Here is a 14382-nt window from a genome sequence, read left to right on the forward strand (position 1 = left end):
TCTCTCTCCCTGTCTCTCACCAATTTCCTGGTAAGTACAGACTCAATTCCCTTGAGCCTCAACAAGTGGAAAAAATCAAACAGGTCTTAAAAAGCAAAACTTTTAATAAAAAGAAAGGGAAAAAAAGTAAAAGTTGTCTCTGTAATTTAGATGGTAAAAGTTACAGGGTCTTTCAGCTTATAGACACTAGAGAGAAGCTTCCCCCCAGCAAAATACAATTTAAAATACTCCCAGCAAACTACACATTTGGAAATACAGAAAACAATCAAAAGACTATAACCGCATTTTTACTTAATACTCACTATTCTGAATATATAAGAGACTGAAGCAGGGAGATTGGCAAGAAACCTAGTTGCACGTCTAGTCCCTTTCAGGACCCAGAGAGAACAAAGCAAAACCCAAAAAACACAAACAAAGGCTTCCCTCCACTGAGATTTTAAAGTATCTTGTTTCCTGATTGGTCCTCTGGTCAGGTGTTTTTGGTTTACTGTTTGTTAACCCTTTACAGGTAAAAGAGACATTACCCTTAACTATCTGTTTATGACACTCTCATACAAGGTGGCGTTTCTGGTAGCGATAACCTCAGCTAGGAGGGTATCTGAGCTTAGGGCCCTAACATTAGAACCTCCTTACCTGTATTCCCTAAGGACAAAGTTCAACTCGGGTCTCACCCGGCTCTTCTCCTAAAGGTTGTCTCCCAATTTCACATCAACCAGGACATCTTCCTCCCTGTATTCTACCCTAAGGCACACTGCAGCGTCAGGGAGCTAAGGATCACTCATTGCATGTCCACAGAGTGCTGGCCTTCTACATCGAGAGAACAAAACTGTTCTGAAGGTTTATCCATTTATTTGTGGCAGTGGCGGACAGAATGAAAGGTCTTCCTGTCTCCTCTCAACATATCTTGCCATGGATCACATCATGCATTTCGAGAGTGCTACAACTTGGCAAAGGTGCCTGCTCCTTCAATCACAGCGCACTCCACCAGGGCTCGGGCCTCCTCAGTGGCATTCCTGGTGCAGGTTCCCACCCAGGAAATGTGCAGAGCAGCAACATGGTCCTCTGTACTCACTTTCACAAAGCACTATGTGATTATCCAGCAGGCCAGAGCCGATGCAGCCTTCGGACGAGCAGTGCTCCAATCAGTGGAAGACACTGACCCCACCTTCTGAACTTGGGCTTGTGAGTCACCTGATTGGAATGGACATGAACAAGCACTCGAAGAAAAAAAATTACTCACCTTCTCATAACTGTTCTTCGAGATCTAGTGTTCATGTCCATTCTGATACCCACCCTCCTACCCTCTGTCAGAGTAGCTGGCAAGAAGGAACTAAAGGAGTGGCGGGTCAGCAGGGACCTATATTGGGTGCCCAGCCTGAACCTACAGATACTGCTAAGGGAAAAACATTGCGGCCGGCATGCACGCGGCACACACACGCCTGATTGGAATGGACATGAACAACACATCTAAGAACAACAGTTATGAGAAGGTGAGTAACCGTTTTTCATCTTCCTAATTAATGTAGATTAAATTGTAAGAGATCTTTAGCTGTTTCCATGCAAACCTTGGGTACAAATTATTACGCAGACAAGTTTAATCAAAAATTCAAGTTATGTTTTAAATTTCACACCTTTTAATTCTGGAATTCCTTTTGACCTGTGGCACTTTGGAATATGCTCTTTATTTGAGCCAATACTGTGATTGGTCAAACTTTTCATGTGACACTTTTATTTAAAGGTGCTTTGGTATCCTCAGTATAAGTCTATCAGGTAGCAGCATTCATGTCTTTGATTAAAAAACAGTTGACTATTTCTTTTATACTTAATAGTTGCACTTACGGGAGCACATGAGAGAAAAGTACACAGATTACAGTGTGAAGGCTCGCCATCTGAAGTTTCTTGAAGAAAATGTTAAGTTTTGACCAGGTGACTTAACTGGACCTTTCTTCCCTTACAGCTGTTAGAGCAGGGGTTGACAACGTATGGCACATGTGCCAAAGATGGCACGCACGCCGATTTTTTGATGGCACGTGGGGCTGGCTAATCTCCTCAGCCCGCCACTGCTCTGGGGTTTCCGCTGCTGGCCCCTTGCCAGCCGGGGTCCTGCTGCCGGTCCCACTCAGTGCCTGCTGCTACCCTGGGTGAAGGAACCCCAGGCTGGCAGCAGGCTGAGATCCCGGCTGACAGGAGCCAGTGGTCGAAACCCCAGAGCGGGACGGGCTGGGCTGGGCAAGGATCACACGAAACCAGGGGTCGGCAACCTTTCAGAAGTGGTGTGCCGAGTCTTCATTTATTCACTCTAATTTAAGGTTTCGCGTGCTGGTAATACATTTTAATGTTTTTAGAAGGTCTCTTTCTATAAGTCTATATTATATAACTAAACTATTGTTGTATGTAAAGTAAATAAGGTTTTCAAAATGTTTAGGAAGCGTCACTTAAAATTAAATTAAAATGCTGATCTTATGCCGCCAGCCTGCTCAGCTCGCTGCCAGCCTGGAGTTCTGTTTACCTAGGCCAGCAGCGGGCTGAGCAGGGCCTGCGGCCAGGACCCCAGACCAGGGGGGGCGCAATTCAGGACAGAAGGCTGGGGTGTGTGGTGGGGGGGGGGGGGTTCAGGGATCAAGGCAGAGGGCTGGGGTGTGTGGGGAGGTGCAGGGCAGAGGGATGGGGGCTGTGGGGTGGGGGGGGTTCAGGGCAGAGGGCTGGGGTGCTCGGCTTGTAGGGGTGCTCCCAGCCCTCTGCCCTGAGCAGCTCATGGCATGGGGCTGGAAGGGATGTGCCCCATTCCAATCCCTTCCCCAAGGCTCCGCCCCTACCTCTCTCTGCCTCTACAGAGCTGCATGCAGGCTGCCGTTCTTCCCCTTCCCCCTCACAAGGGTTGTCAGCTGATCAGCGCAGGGAAGGAGAGGGGGAGGGGCCGGAAAGCACCATGCTGGGGGAAGAAGTGGGGGAGGGGAGAAGCTTGCCTGCTGCAGGACCAAGCTTCTGCCTCCTGCCCCCGAAGGGGAGAGCAGTGGGTGGGGGGTGGCAGGCTGAGTGGAGCTGGGGGTCAGGAACATGGCAGGCAGCTGTGTGCCACTCAAAATCGGCTTGTGTGCTGTAGGTTGCCGATCCCTGCACTAAACTAATAAGATCTGCATTTTAATTTAATTTGAAATAAAGCTTCTGAAAGATTTTGAAAACCTTGTTTACTTTACATATAACAGTAGTTTAGTTATATATTATAGACTTGTAGAGAGACCTTCTAAAAACATTAAAATGTATTACCAAAACACACAGGCTTAAATAGAGTGTATACATGAAGACTTGGCAAACCACTGCTGAAAGGTTGCCGACCTGTGTTAGAGAAAAACAGCAAGGACCTAGTTTTAGAGGGTGTCTGGTAGACTGAACTATCTCCATATTCTGTATAGACTAATTTTGTGGTACTTATGAAAAATCCATGGGTAAATATATCTGGGTAAAGAGGTAAACTGGTCTTGACAGAGTGGAATGCTTATTTGCCTGTGCACAGCAGCACATCTTTGTTACAGCATTAGTACTCGTAATGTTTTTATATTAAAATGTGAAGGACTATTACTTTTTCTACAGAAGAAAAAATTGGTATGTATTTGGATTTTTACTTTACACTACTTGCCTTTTGGTCTCACTCACTGAATGAGTGTTTTATGGGTATGAAATTGTTTCTAGAAAGTACAGAATTTAGAACGTATGTAAACTACTAAGATTTTGTTCTAATTTCTGTTTGTTGTACTTGTCTCTTACTATACCACCAAGTGATTGGGAACATTTGCTAAACCTGTAATGTGGGATTATTAGAATTATAATGTACTGAAGTTAAGACCTAAAGCTCAGTTTGGCATGGAGAGCCGATTGTGATTTCTGTAGCTACAAAAACTCACTGCAGTTTCTAGAAATGGTTTAAAATTTAAACTGTTTAAGATACAATAAAAAGATGGACTCCTTACTCTGAGCCCTTGGGCATCATTAGAGCTCATGTTCAAGGTTTAGATTAGAATTTTGTTTTCTCCAACCAGAACAAATGCAAATACTAATTCCTTTTAGGAATGGAATAATGATTAAAGAAAGACTAGATACATTCAGATAAATTGGTCTAATGTACCATTTCATCTGTCAACTTGTCTTACAGGAAGTTTTTTTTAATACTTTTGTTATGTTCTAATGTTTGATGACAGAACGTGTTTTGCAGCATCAGTGTTCTGAAGGTTTGTAAATCTTTGATTTTTAAAGGGATTATTAAATCAGGGATATCTGAATTTTGTAAAATAAAATCATTCAGTAAGTCTACAAAATGTCCAGTTTTCTTAATACGCTTAGTAGATATTCTATCCTACAGAATAGCTCATGTAGAGATATGCTGCAGAATAATAGTGCCCATCATCAGCACAAAGTGCATTAGAGTAGATGACTTCCTAAAAAGGTAGGAGGCTCAACTCAGTTGTTCTCCACGTCCATTGCAGCTTCTGCATCTCCCTCAGTCCCACTGTTTTGGGCGTGTCTGGTTTATAGTTAACCTTCATGCTACGAGGAGCAAAATCACTTTTAATAAGCAAAGATTGGAGTGTTGGTGCAAAAGATGATTTGAACATCGAGTGCACACTAAAGATCACAAGAGAAGAGGCAGCACCCTGGCCAAATGCCAATTTGGATATTCAAATTTGCTAAGTAAATAGGCCCACCAGTTTCTGATGTGTTGGTATTCATTTCCTCTCCTAAGCCATTCTGTAGTGTAGCCATTCCACTCTGCACTGTTACAGAGTTAATGCATTTAGAACAGAAAGTACTCTTAATTAAAGTGATGATTTTTCAGATTAAGGAATTTAATCATTTATAAAGCAACCCTGCAAAGTTGCTGTGTTTCAGTAACAAAAAACAACATAATCTTAGGACTTGTCTCATACTGTTATGCTTCATTTCTATGTGACTCCAACTACTTAAATTGCTTGAATTCATGAATAAAACTCCTCTTTATGATTTTAAACTTTCTCCTTACCACCAAACAATGGTTAATTATCTGTATCTGCCCTATTCACAACTCCATGTTAGCTTTGCTGCAACTGAAATTCTCTTAGGTAAAGTCTTCCTAAAGGCCTAGTTCCCATTACCTCATTCTTGCCACATTACAGATACTAGATGTAGGCATATTTTACTTGTGTACATACATACACATCCAAGTCACATTAAAAAGGACTGATTTTCCATAAAAGGGGAGAAGGCAGTTTACTCACAAGGACCAGAAAGACTTAATTCCCTTTACTTTCCCCAGCTTTACACAGGAATCAAAACTTGTCCCTGAATTCTATGTAATAATACAGGGAAACCCCACTATAACGCGTCCCGCAATAACGCAAATTCGTCTATAATGCGATTGTAAGGAGGCTCCGGCCGCCCCAGGCCAAAAAAAAAGAAAAAGAAAAAACAGCCAGAGCGCTGCTTAAGTGCCAAAAAAAAAAGGGACCGGAGCGCCGCCGAGGCGCAATAATAAATAAATAAAGCAGCTGGAGTGCGGCAGAAGCACAAAAGAGAAAAGAAAAAACCGCCAGAGCGCCACTGAAGCACAAAACCAAACAAACAAATGGCCGGAGTGCTGCCGAAACGCAAAAAAGAAGGAAAAAAAAAAGGCTGGAGTGCCCCTGAAGAAAAAATGGAATGTGTCTTCCCCACTGCCTCTTCCCCCCTACCCCCGCTTACCCTTTTGGTGAGAAGAGCCGTTCTCCTCTCCAGCTGCTCCTCGCTCTTCCTCTGCCCCTTGCACATCTCCCCTACTCTCAAGTGTTTCCCTCTCTCACTGCATGACTGAAAGCCCCCACTGCTGGAGCTGCACCCTTTCAGTTACTGTTATGGGCGGTTCGCAAATGAAAGTAGTTTTCTGCCTGAGGGAAATTGACCGGCTTGAAACTGACCAGCTTGAAATGGTAAACCCTGCTATACCGCGACTCTGCACTTAGCGCAATCCAAATTTTTGGTCCCTAATCATCGTGTTATAGTGGCGTTTCACTGTATGTATACTTAAATTTTCATCCTTAATATACTTTAAAAATTTTGAGCAGCCATGAACTTGCAAATGCAATACTGTACACTACTAAATCAGCTGGTTATTTTTATACTCAATACCTTTGTTAAATGCACCACGGATACTTCAGCTGAAATGTTTTACTGATAGCCTGAATTAAAATACTGGTATCTCCTCGGTTTTCTTAACTAGACTGATTACAGGCAGTGTTACTTACAAGTGAAATACTAAACTGCAGAGCTTACAAGAACATAGAACTTGCCTAAGTGTACCCTGAAATTCATTTATAATTTAAACTCATTCAATGTTTACTTCCCATTTTGCTTTCATAGCACAGCCTAACAAAATTTTAGCTAGAGGCAATCTGCACGTTGTTCCTCAACCCCAAATACAGTGTTCCTTGAGTTGGATCCTGGTATACTAACAGTAGCAAGTAATCTCTAAATTACTAAGAAAAGAACGTGTCTCATACTGGGAATATCATTAGAAACCTTTTAATGAAGCAAAATTCTCCAGTCTTACATCATGAGGGTTCATATTCTTCAACTTTTAGTATGCCTTTTCAGTTTTCTCTCTGCTGGCTTCTTATCTTCTGTTCCCGACTCTTGGACAGGTAGCCATTTCAGAGGATTGCGGCGGTACATAGGCCATGGAGGGAGTGTTAGCTTTAAAGGAAGGAAAAGTTTAATTATATAACTCATTAAAACCCCAACTCTGTCTAGCATGTAATTAGGACTGTTACTACTACACAACCTTCATTATGTGTACTTGCAGTATCAGCTGAACAAGGTCTGATTACACTGCTCTACAGCCAAAATGCTTCTGAAATAAATGTAGTCCAACTTTACTAATTCTGGGTCACTGAGAATGAAAATGATGCTTAAAATTGTTGATTAGCTCTAGTTTTCAAGATATGCTATTGGGTCAGTATATACGACCCTTGACTTGGGAATGGCGGAGGATAAGTGAGTTATAAAGGGAAGGGATCTCAATTTAAACCAGAAATGACTAAAATACATCTTTGACTGGATCTATGAATAAATCTATGACTGGGTTTGGACAGTACTTGCTTTTGAGGCAAAACAATGAATGATGCAATCTGAAGCTGGTATTGCATCATACATGATATGAATTGCATCATGTTATTCCTAGAAGTCATGGATGATGCAATCATAACAAAGCTTACATCACTCTGCTGAACAAATTGCCCTATATCAGCTGTAGAAATCATACAGTGTTGTGCTCTCTTATTTGTCAGTGTTTGATTTTGCAAAGGGACACGTTTCTGTTTAGCCAAAGTGAGCAGAGATGCCTTGTACATGTGTGAAGAGTGCAGATAACTTCTGCTATGTTTGTGGTGAAGTGACTTTTGCGTCACAAAAGCGCAGTATAACCACTATGGTTAAGAAAGCCTATCACCTTTATTTTGGCTGCAAAATTGGAGATCAGGACAAGAGGTGGGCCCCACACATATGCTGCAACACTTGTGCAACAAATCTTCGCCAGTGGTTGAACAGGAAAAGGAAATCTATGCCTTCTGCAGTGCCAATGATTTGGAGAGAGCCAACAGATCATACCAGCAATTGTTACTTCTGCATGGGGCCTCCAGTTGGGAAAGGTGTGTCAAAGAAGAAAAAGTGGACTGTGCATTATCCAAACATTCCATCAGCTATACGCCCAGTACCCCACGGAGAAGGACTGCCGCTTCCTGATGCACCAGAATCATTCTCACTTGAGTCAGACGAGGAAGAGGATGAAACTTCTGGTCCTGAACCATCAATGTCACAGGACCCACATTTTCTCCCATCCTCCTCCTCTGAACCACACCTCATAACACAAGGTGAACTGAATGACCTTGTCAGGGATTTGGAACTACCCAAGAGTAAGGCAGAGCTCTTGGGCTCCAGACTACAGCAGTGGAATCTCCTGTCAGGCTATCAGGGCAAATGGAGCCCATCAATGCTTGCAGACTATTGCTGGACGGTGACAAGAGATGCTTCATTTAATGAATACAAGAGGCAAGCCAAGAAGCGCCGAGTAGACACTGAATAGGACTGAACTATGTACATAATAGTTTTTTGCCTTTTGTTCCATAATAAATTTTATTTATATAACCCTTTTGCTGATTTTTAAAGTGTTACATAAACAGGACAGCTGAAATATTATCATGTAAAGCAACCATAAAACACATGAAAAGACCTAGGTTTACAATTTATGATTAAAACTCTACTATTTACACAATATACATAGACATAAAATGTAAAAACTTAAATATCTTAAACAGTAGCCAGTTGTTTTAATTGTCATATTTGAATTCAGCACATCAAAATACATAATAAATATCACATTTTATCTCTGAAGCAGATGACTTCTCAAAAATTGTAGACCAGTGTTATCATCAATATATTACTAAAGATGAAGGTCTACCGGATTGAAGAGGCCATCTGATTTAGTGACTTAGATCACCAATAGAAGTCTTCTATACTGGAGTTCCTGTTTACATCAGTCTCTTAGGACCAGAACTGGACTATAAGAAACAAGGTACATTGGCTAAGCTAAGTGGAGGTACAGGACTAGAAGAACAGAGTTCAGAATGAAAGTGCATTAGTGCATAATGTAATGTTTCTAGTGCATCTGTTTGTATTATGCTCATCTAGTCAGTGCTAGTAGTCCTGTATTTAAGCACTGGTTCAGGTAAACAGCATTTGATGAACAGGGAACTTAGTTTTGGAAACTCCATTAGTATTTTTAGTAATCATGTAGTAATTTAGTAATTAATTTCTTACCAGGCACGATAAAGCAAACCCAGCCACAACTATATAGACAGTCCAACCAAACTGTTCAGCGATGTAGCCATAGATAAAACCAATTACCTAGAAGAAGCAATACAAATTTAATAAAATAACCTAATGAGCATTCCCAGACCAAAACTGATTTTAGTTTGACACACACCCAATAAGTATCTCCAGTTTGAGATCAGTGTTGAGATAGTTGGACTAAGTTGTTATATATGAATAGGCTTTGTGAATTAAAAGTAACTTCATGAATAAAACAGTAAAATTAGATGTTTGTTCAGTATGGTAAAGTCTGAAGTACAATTTTTATGTGGAGCTATTTTTCTAATGAATAGGCATAAGCAGAACAGGATGTGAATAAATATTTTACTTAAATATAGAGGATAAAGAACTGCTTTTAGACTTAGTGTCTAATTGTTATGGAGAAGGTGTACTTGGCTTCATGTGAGACTAGATCAATAAAATGTAGGGGAGGTACAACATCACTATGTTTAATGAAAATGAATTGGTGCAGGTTTGAGCCTGCAGTTTATACTGGACACTAAGCTGGCTTGTCTGATGTACTGTTTTTGCTTTGGATATTTAAGTTCTGTAGCTATTACTAGAAGGGATGATATGGAGAGTGGGTATATGGCCTCTGGGTAGGGCAGACAGGAAGTTTGTTTTTGGAACCCCAACACGAATTCCTGACTCCATAACTGGAGTTCTCCAAGCTACTTACATATTTTCAATCGATATTTTGGCTATACCTTTACTGTGAGAATAATTTCTAAATAATATAGTATGTACTCAGAGGGCCTCAAAGTGCTTTAAAAACTTTAGGCTTAGCCACAACTCATGTGGGAGTTCAGAATGCTTCCTCTTTTACAGAAAGAAAAACTGGCAGGTTACACAGGAAGTCAGTGAATGTGGTGTGTGTTGTATGATCCCCAGAAATTCTATGCTGTGGGGGTTCTAACTAGGACTGTCGATTTAATCGCAATTAACTCCATGCGATTAACTGAAAAAAACTGCAATTAAAAAAAACTGATCGCATTTAATCACAGTTTTAATTGCACCGTTAAACAAGAGAATACCAATTGAAATGTATTAAATAAATATTTTTGGATGCTTTTCTACATTTTCAAATACTGATTTCAATTACAACACAAGTGTACAATGCTCACTATTTTTATTACAAATATTTCCACTGTAAACTAATTTTCAATTCACCTCATACAATCTCTTTATTGTGAAAGTGCAACTTACAAATGTAGGTGTTTTTTGTTACGTAACTGCATTAAAAAAAGAATGTAAAACTTTAGAGTCAAGTCCACTCAGTCCTACTTCTCGTTCAACCAGTCACTAAGACAAACAAGTGTGTTTACATTTACAGGAGATAATGCTGCCGGCGTCTTATTTACTATGTCACCTGAAAGTGGTAGCCGGCGTTGTAAGGTATTTACATGCCAGACATGCTAAACATTCGTATGCCTCTTCATGCTTTGGGTACCATTCCAGAGGACATGCTTTCATGCTGATGACACACATTAAAAAATAATGTGTTAATTAAATTTGTGACTGAACTCCTTGGGGAAGAACAGTTATCTCCTGCTCTGTTTTACCTGCATTCTACCATATATTTCATGTTATAGCAGTTTCGGATGATGACCCCGCACATGCTGTTTGTCTTAAGAATACTTTCACTGCAGTTTTGACAAAACGCAAAGAAGGTACCAATTCTAAGGATAGCTATAGCACTTGACCCAAGGTTTAAGAATCTGAAGTGCCTTCCAAAACCTGAGAGGGACGAGGTGGAGCATGTTTCAGAAATCTTAAAAGAGCAACAGTCTGATGTGGCAACTACAGAACCCGAACCACAAAAAACGAAAATCAGCCTTCTGCTGGTGGCATCTGCCTCAGATGATTAGGTGAACATGCGTCGGGCTGCACTGCTTTGGATTGTTCTCAAGCAGAACCCCTTATTAGCATGGATATATGTCCCCTGGAATGGCAGTTGAAGCATGAAGGGACATATCAATCTAGCCCTTAAATATCTTGCAACACCAGCTACAACAGTGCCAGGTGAACACCTCGTCTCACTTTCAGGGGACATTGTAAACAAGAAGCAGGCAGCATTATCTCCCATAAATGTAAACAAACATGTTTGTCTGAGTGCCTGACTGAACAAGAAGTAAGACTGAGTGGACTTGTAGACACTAAAGTTTTACATTTTTATTTTTGATGCAATTTTTTGTAAATCTACATTTGTAAGTTCAACTTTCATGATAAAGAGATTGTATGAGGTGAACTGAATACTCTTTTTATAGCACAAATATTTGTAATAATAAATAAAGTGAACATTGTACACTTTGTTGTAAATGAAATGAATACTGAAATTTAGAAGACATCCAAAATAGTTAAATGGTATTCTGTTGTTTAAAAGTGTGACTTAATAGTGGTTCATTTTTTAATTGCTTGACAGCGCTAGTTCTAACTCATGCAGGTTTATAGGTTTATATAGTATATAGCTTGTAACAGCTGTCAGACCTGCAGCACAACACTCTGTAGTGTATGAAGCTCACAGCTGTTAAATGCTTCTGGAAAAATCTGGAGTGTGAAAGAAGCCTTAATTCTGGCATCTCTTCATTTGAATGCTTGACCTTTTATCCTTAATGTTCTCTTCATGTAATTTTTTTTTTTGCATTATAGAATAGTGAAGGGATCATACTGAGTATTTAACTATTTAGACTTTTCAGTAGCATTTATAAAGCAGGTTGCAAACACTCCTCCACTTCTATGAAAAGTGAGGCAGACAAGTGACTTACCCAAGGCCCCACAGAACAGAGTCAGAGCTACAATTAGAACTTGAGAGTTCTTGGCTTCTTGCCCTATGCTTAGTCCACTAAACTAGGCTGTCTCTTCAGGATTAAGGAATCTGACATTGAATTAAACTGGAATCTAAAATCCATAACCGATCCTCTAATACAGTGGCTCTGACTTTTACTGGTGACCGACCCCTTTCACAGAGCAAGTCTCTGTGTGTGACCCCCTTATAAATTAAAAACACTTTTGTATATATTTAACACCATTATAAATGCCGGGGTGGGGGTTGACAGCTTGTGACCTCCTGAGGGGTCTCGACCCCCAGTTTGAGAACCCCTGCGCTAATATCGATGCAATCTAACTAACTCTATTTTGAACTCCCCCCACCCCGCAAAGTCTCATTCAAAGACAGTCTGGCTGATTTGCTTCAAGCTTTAAAAACTTAAGAAGATTTCAGACCATAATCAGTTTATTTGTAAAGGATGCCTAATACAGCTTTAACCATGGCTCCGTTATACTTACTGCAGAAACAAGAATGATCCCTTGAAAAATCTGTTCTGCTAGTTTTTGACCCTTGTAGTCCTGTAGAGGGAAAAAAATAGTTAAAGGTTATAATTACCCAACCATCTACAGCAACAAGTAAACAATTCTTGCAGCCTCTTTCACGATCAAGTAGCACAAAGACAGAGCTTGTGCATATGCCCTGACTTTGTAGTGAGTGATGTGGAATACAAAACAAATGCTTAAGACTAGAATGTTTTCTTATGTATTCTTTAAAGAAATCTTGGTTTTATGCTGTAAAAATCTTTATGCCCAGCCTAGTGTCTCCTACAGCTCCAATGATAACACAAAAGAAGCAGGAAACTGCTTTCTGGGCTATCATTAGGAGTTTGGGCTTCTGTGCAGATGTCCCTAAGTCACATCACAGTTAATAAGAAGGAGGTTGCATTTAAAATTTCAGAAAATAAGTTTATTGTATTTTTATAACCCTTTGCAAAGAATCACCTCGTGTTGATTCAGTAGTTCACATTTTATAAAACTGGGAAACAGGTTGTCTTGCTGAAGGTCTCATGCAATCTATGGCAGAGCCAGTACTAGAATGCCCAGCTCTCGGCTTAGAGCGCGAAGGACCATGCTTCCGCATTCTGAATTAAATTTAACTTGCATACGAAGCGTATGTTATAAGCAGCAGATAGGTGCACACATATATTGGTGAAGAAGTGAACATAGCAAGACTGGTGCGTGTAATTTAATTGGTATGTTGGTATATTTTCCTCCTTGTGCGTTGTAACTCAGCTTCACCAGAAGAAAACCAGTAATTGCACACACTCAAATATGTCAACAATGTCAAACAGTGATTGATATGTGAAATTGAGCAGATGTGCATTTGGAATCCACCACCATATCCTGTCTTCTGCATTCCAGATACTGTCATCCTGGAGATAATAGTATTCTGTCTACATTAATATCCAGAATACTTGGTGAAGGTACAAAATGTTGCTGTAAAAAAAAAAATCAATATTTCAAGCTATGTTTCTAACTCTTGGGTGGGAAGGAAAGACGGGGAGCATCACGAAAAAGACTATTAGAAAGTCAAAGGCCACCGATTTCAAAAGAACACAATTGTCAACTGATGAAACATGCTTGCTTTAATTCTTGCATCGCAGCTAGGTATACCATAGCCACAAACATCTTCGACAGAAGTAGTCTGTTTGCATTGGTGTAGACTGATATTGCAGCAGTTGTCACTATAGAACTTTTAAATAGTTTAATGAAGTACTATATCTCACCCCTTTCCAGATATTTAGAATAGCTACTTTTTGTGGAGGAATGTTGTCAGCATTGCACTTGATGTCATTCACTTTAAGCTAAGATGATGAATACTATAAAAAGTGAGCAGTTACGATTTTAAATCAGGAAATCCCCAGTAACTCAGCCACAAAAGTGTGAGCAGCATTCCTACTGTACACGGAAGCACTGACAACTTAATTACCATGTCGTAGCGAAGAATAGCTGATCTGTACTGTTGTTTACAGCACAGACCCCTTGCACAGTAACAGGCCAATAGAACAGTGTGGCGCTGGGTATGGAAACCGAGCTAGGCAGCACCAACGCCAGGAGACGGAGACTGATGCGTCCAGCGCAAGGCAGCCGCCGGAACACTGGGCCGGTTGGTTTTATTACCCAGCCCGCGCTGCTCCCTGTGGCGTTGGGGACCCCCTTACCATCTGGGTGGGGATGGAGCCGAACAGGTCCAACATGGTGCTAGCGACGGAAGTCGCCTCGCCGGCTGCCTCCCCGCTCTCGCTGCTCCCCTCGGAATTGCTCGCCCCGCCCTGAGAGGCGCAAGCCTCGGAGACGCGCTCAGCCTCCGAAGGGGAAACGTCAGGAGCGTCCTGAGAGCCAAAGCCGGCCCTGGCCCGTGAGGTGGAGGCCTCAGCGGCACCAGCCTTGGAGGAGGGAGGCGAGGTCTCGCGGGCGGCAACCTCCCTGCCGGACCGGCTAGCCCGCGTCCGCACTCCACCAGCGGCGGCGGAGGAGCGAGTCCGACTCCGGAAGGCAGGCGCTGAGCTGGCCGGAAGCGGCGCAGCCTTGCTCCGCCCCATTTCCCGTGAGCCTCCGGCAGGGAGCTGTCCCTGCCAACTGCCTGAACAACGGCACCGACCTCAGCGGGGCGATCCGGTGAAACGACAAAAACAGCTCCTGCTCCCGATTCCCTACTTTGGCTAAATATCTACTTTGTTTGGG

The 14382-nt window shown here is 41.5% G+C and overlaps 2 protein-coding genes across 2 annotated transcripts in view; one reads left to right on the forward strand and one right to left on the reverse strand.

The window, feature by feature from the left end:
* The window catches only part of NEK4 (NIMA related kinase 4), a 37335-nt gene extending 35200 nt beyond the window's left edge, over positions 1-2135 (forward strand). Inside the window, exon 16 of the mRNA XM_050957763.1 lies at positions 1830-2135. Within this exon, the coding sequence (XP_050813720.1) occupies positions 1830-1922 (93 nt within the window). The 3' untranslated portion in view covers positions 1923-2135. The remainder of the gene's footprint in view (positions 1-1829) is intronic.
* A 4368-nt stretch (positions 2136-6503) lies between these two features.
* On the reverse strand, positions 6504-14336 carry SPCS1 (signal peptidase complex subunit 1). The gene is made up of 4 exons (XM_050957924.1): positions 13860-14336; positions 12157-12216; positions 8821-8907; positions 6504-6699 (listed from the first exon to the last, which is right to left on the reverse strand). The coding sequence occupies exons 1-4, from the start codon at positions 14238-14240 to the stop codon at positions 6577-6579; spliced, it is 651 nt and encodes a 216-aa protein (XP_050813881.1). The 5' UTR covers positions 14241-14336; the 3' UTR covers positions 6504-6576.
* Positions 14337-14382: the final 46 nt, after the last annotated feature.

The sequence above is a fragment of the Gopherus flavomarginatus genome, chromosome 6 (assembly GCF_025201925.1).
Source record: "Gopherus flavomarginatus isolate rGopFla2 chromosome 6, rGopFla2.mat.asm, whole genome shotgun sequence".
Classification (NCBI taxonomy): domain Eukaryota; kingdom Metazoa; phylum Chordata; order Testudines; family Testudinidae; genus Gopherus; species Gopherus flavomarginatus.

Excerpts from the sequence above, each read along its gene's own strand:
- SPCS1 (XM_050957924.1), bottom strand. The coding sequence starts at position 14,240 with ATGGGGCGGAGCAAGGCTGCGCCGCTTCCGGCCAGCTCAGCGCCTGCC. Across the intron at positions 8,908-12,156 it reads GGATCATTCTTGTTTCTGCA|GTAATTGGTTTTATCTATGG; the intron begins GTAAGTATAACG and ends TGCTTCTTCTAG. Across the intron at positions 6,700-8,820 it reads GGTTTGCTTTATCGTGCCTG|CTAACACTCCCTCCATGGCC; the intron begins GTAAGAAATTAA and ends CTTCCTTTAAAG.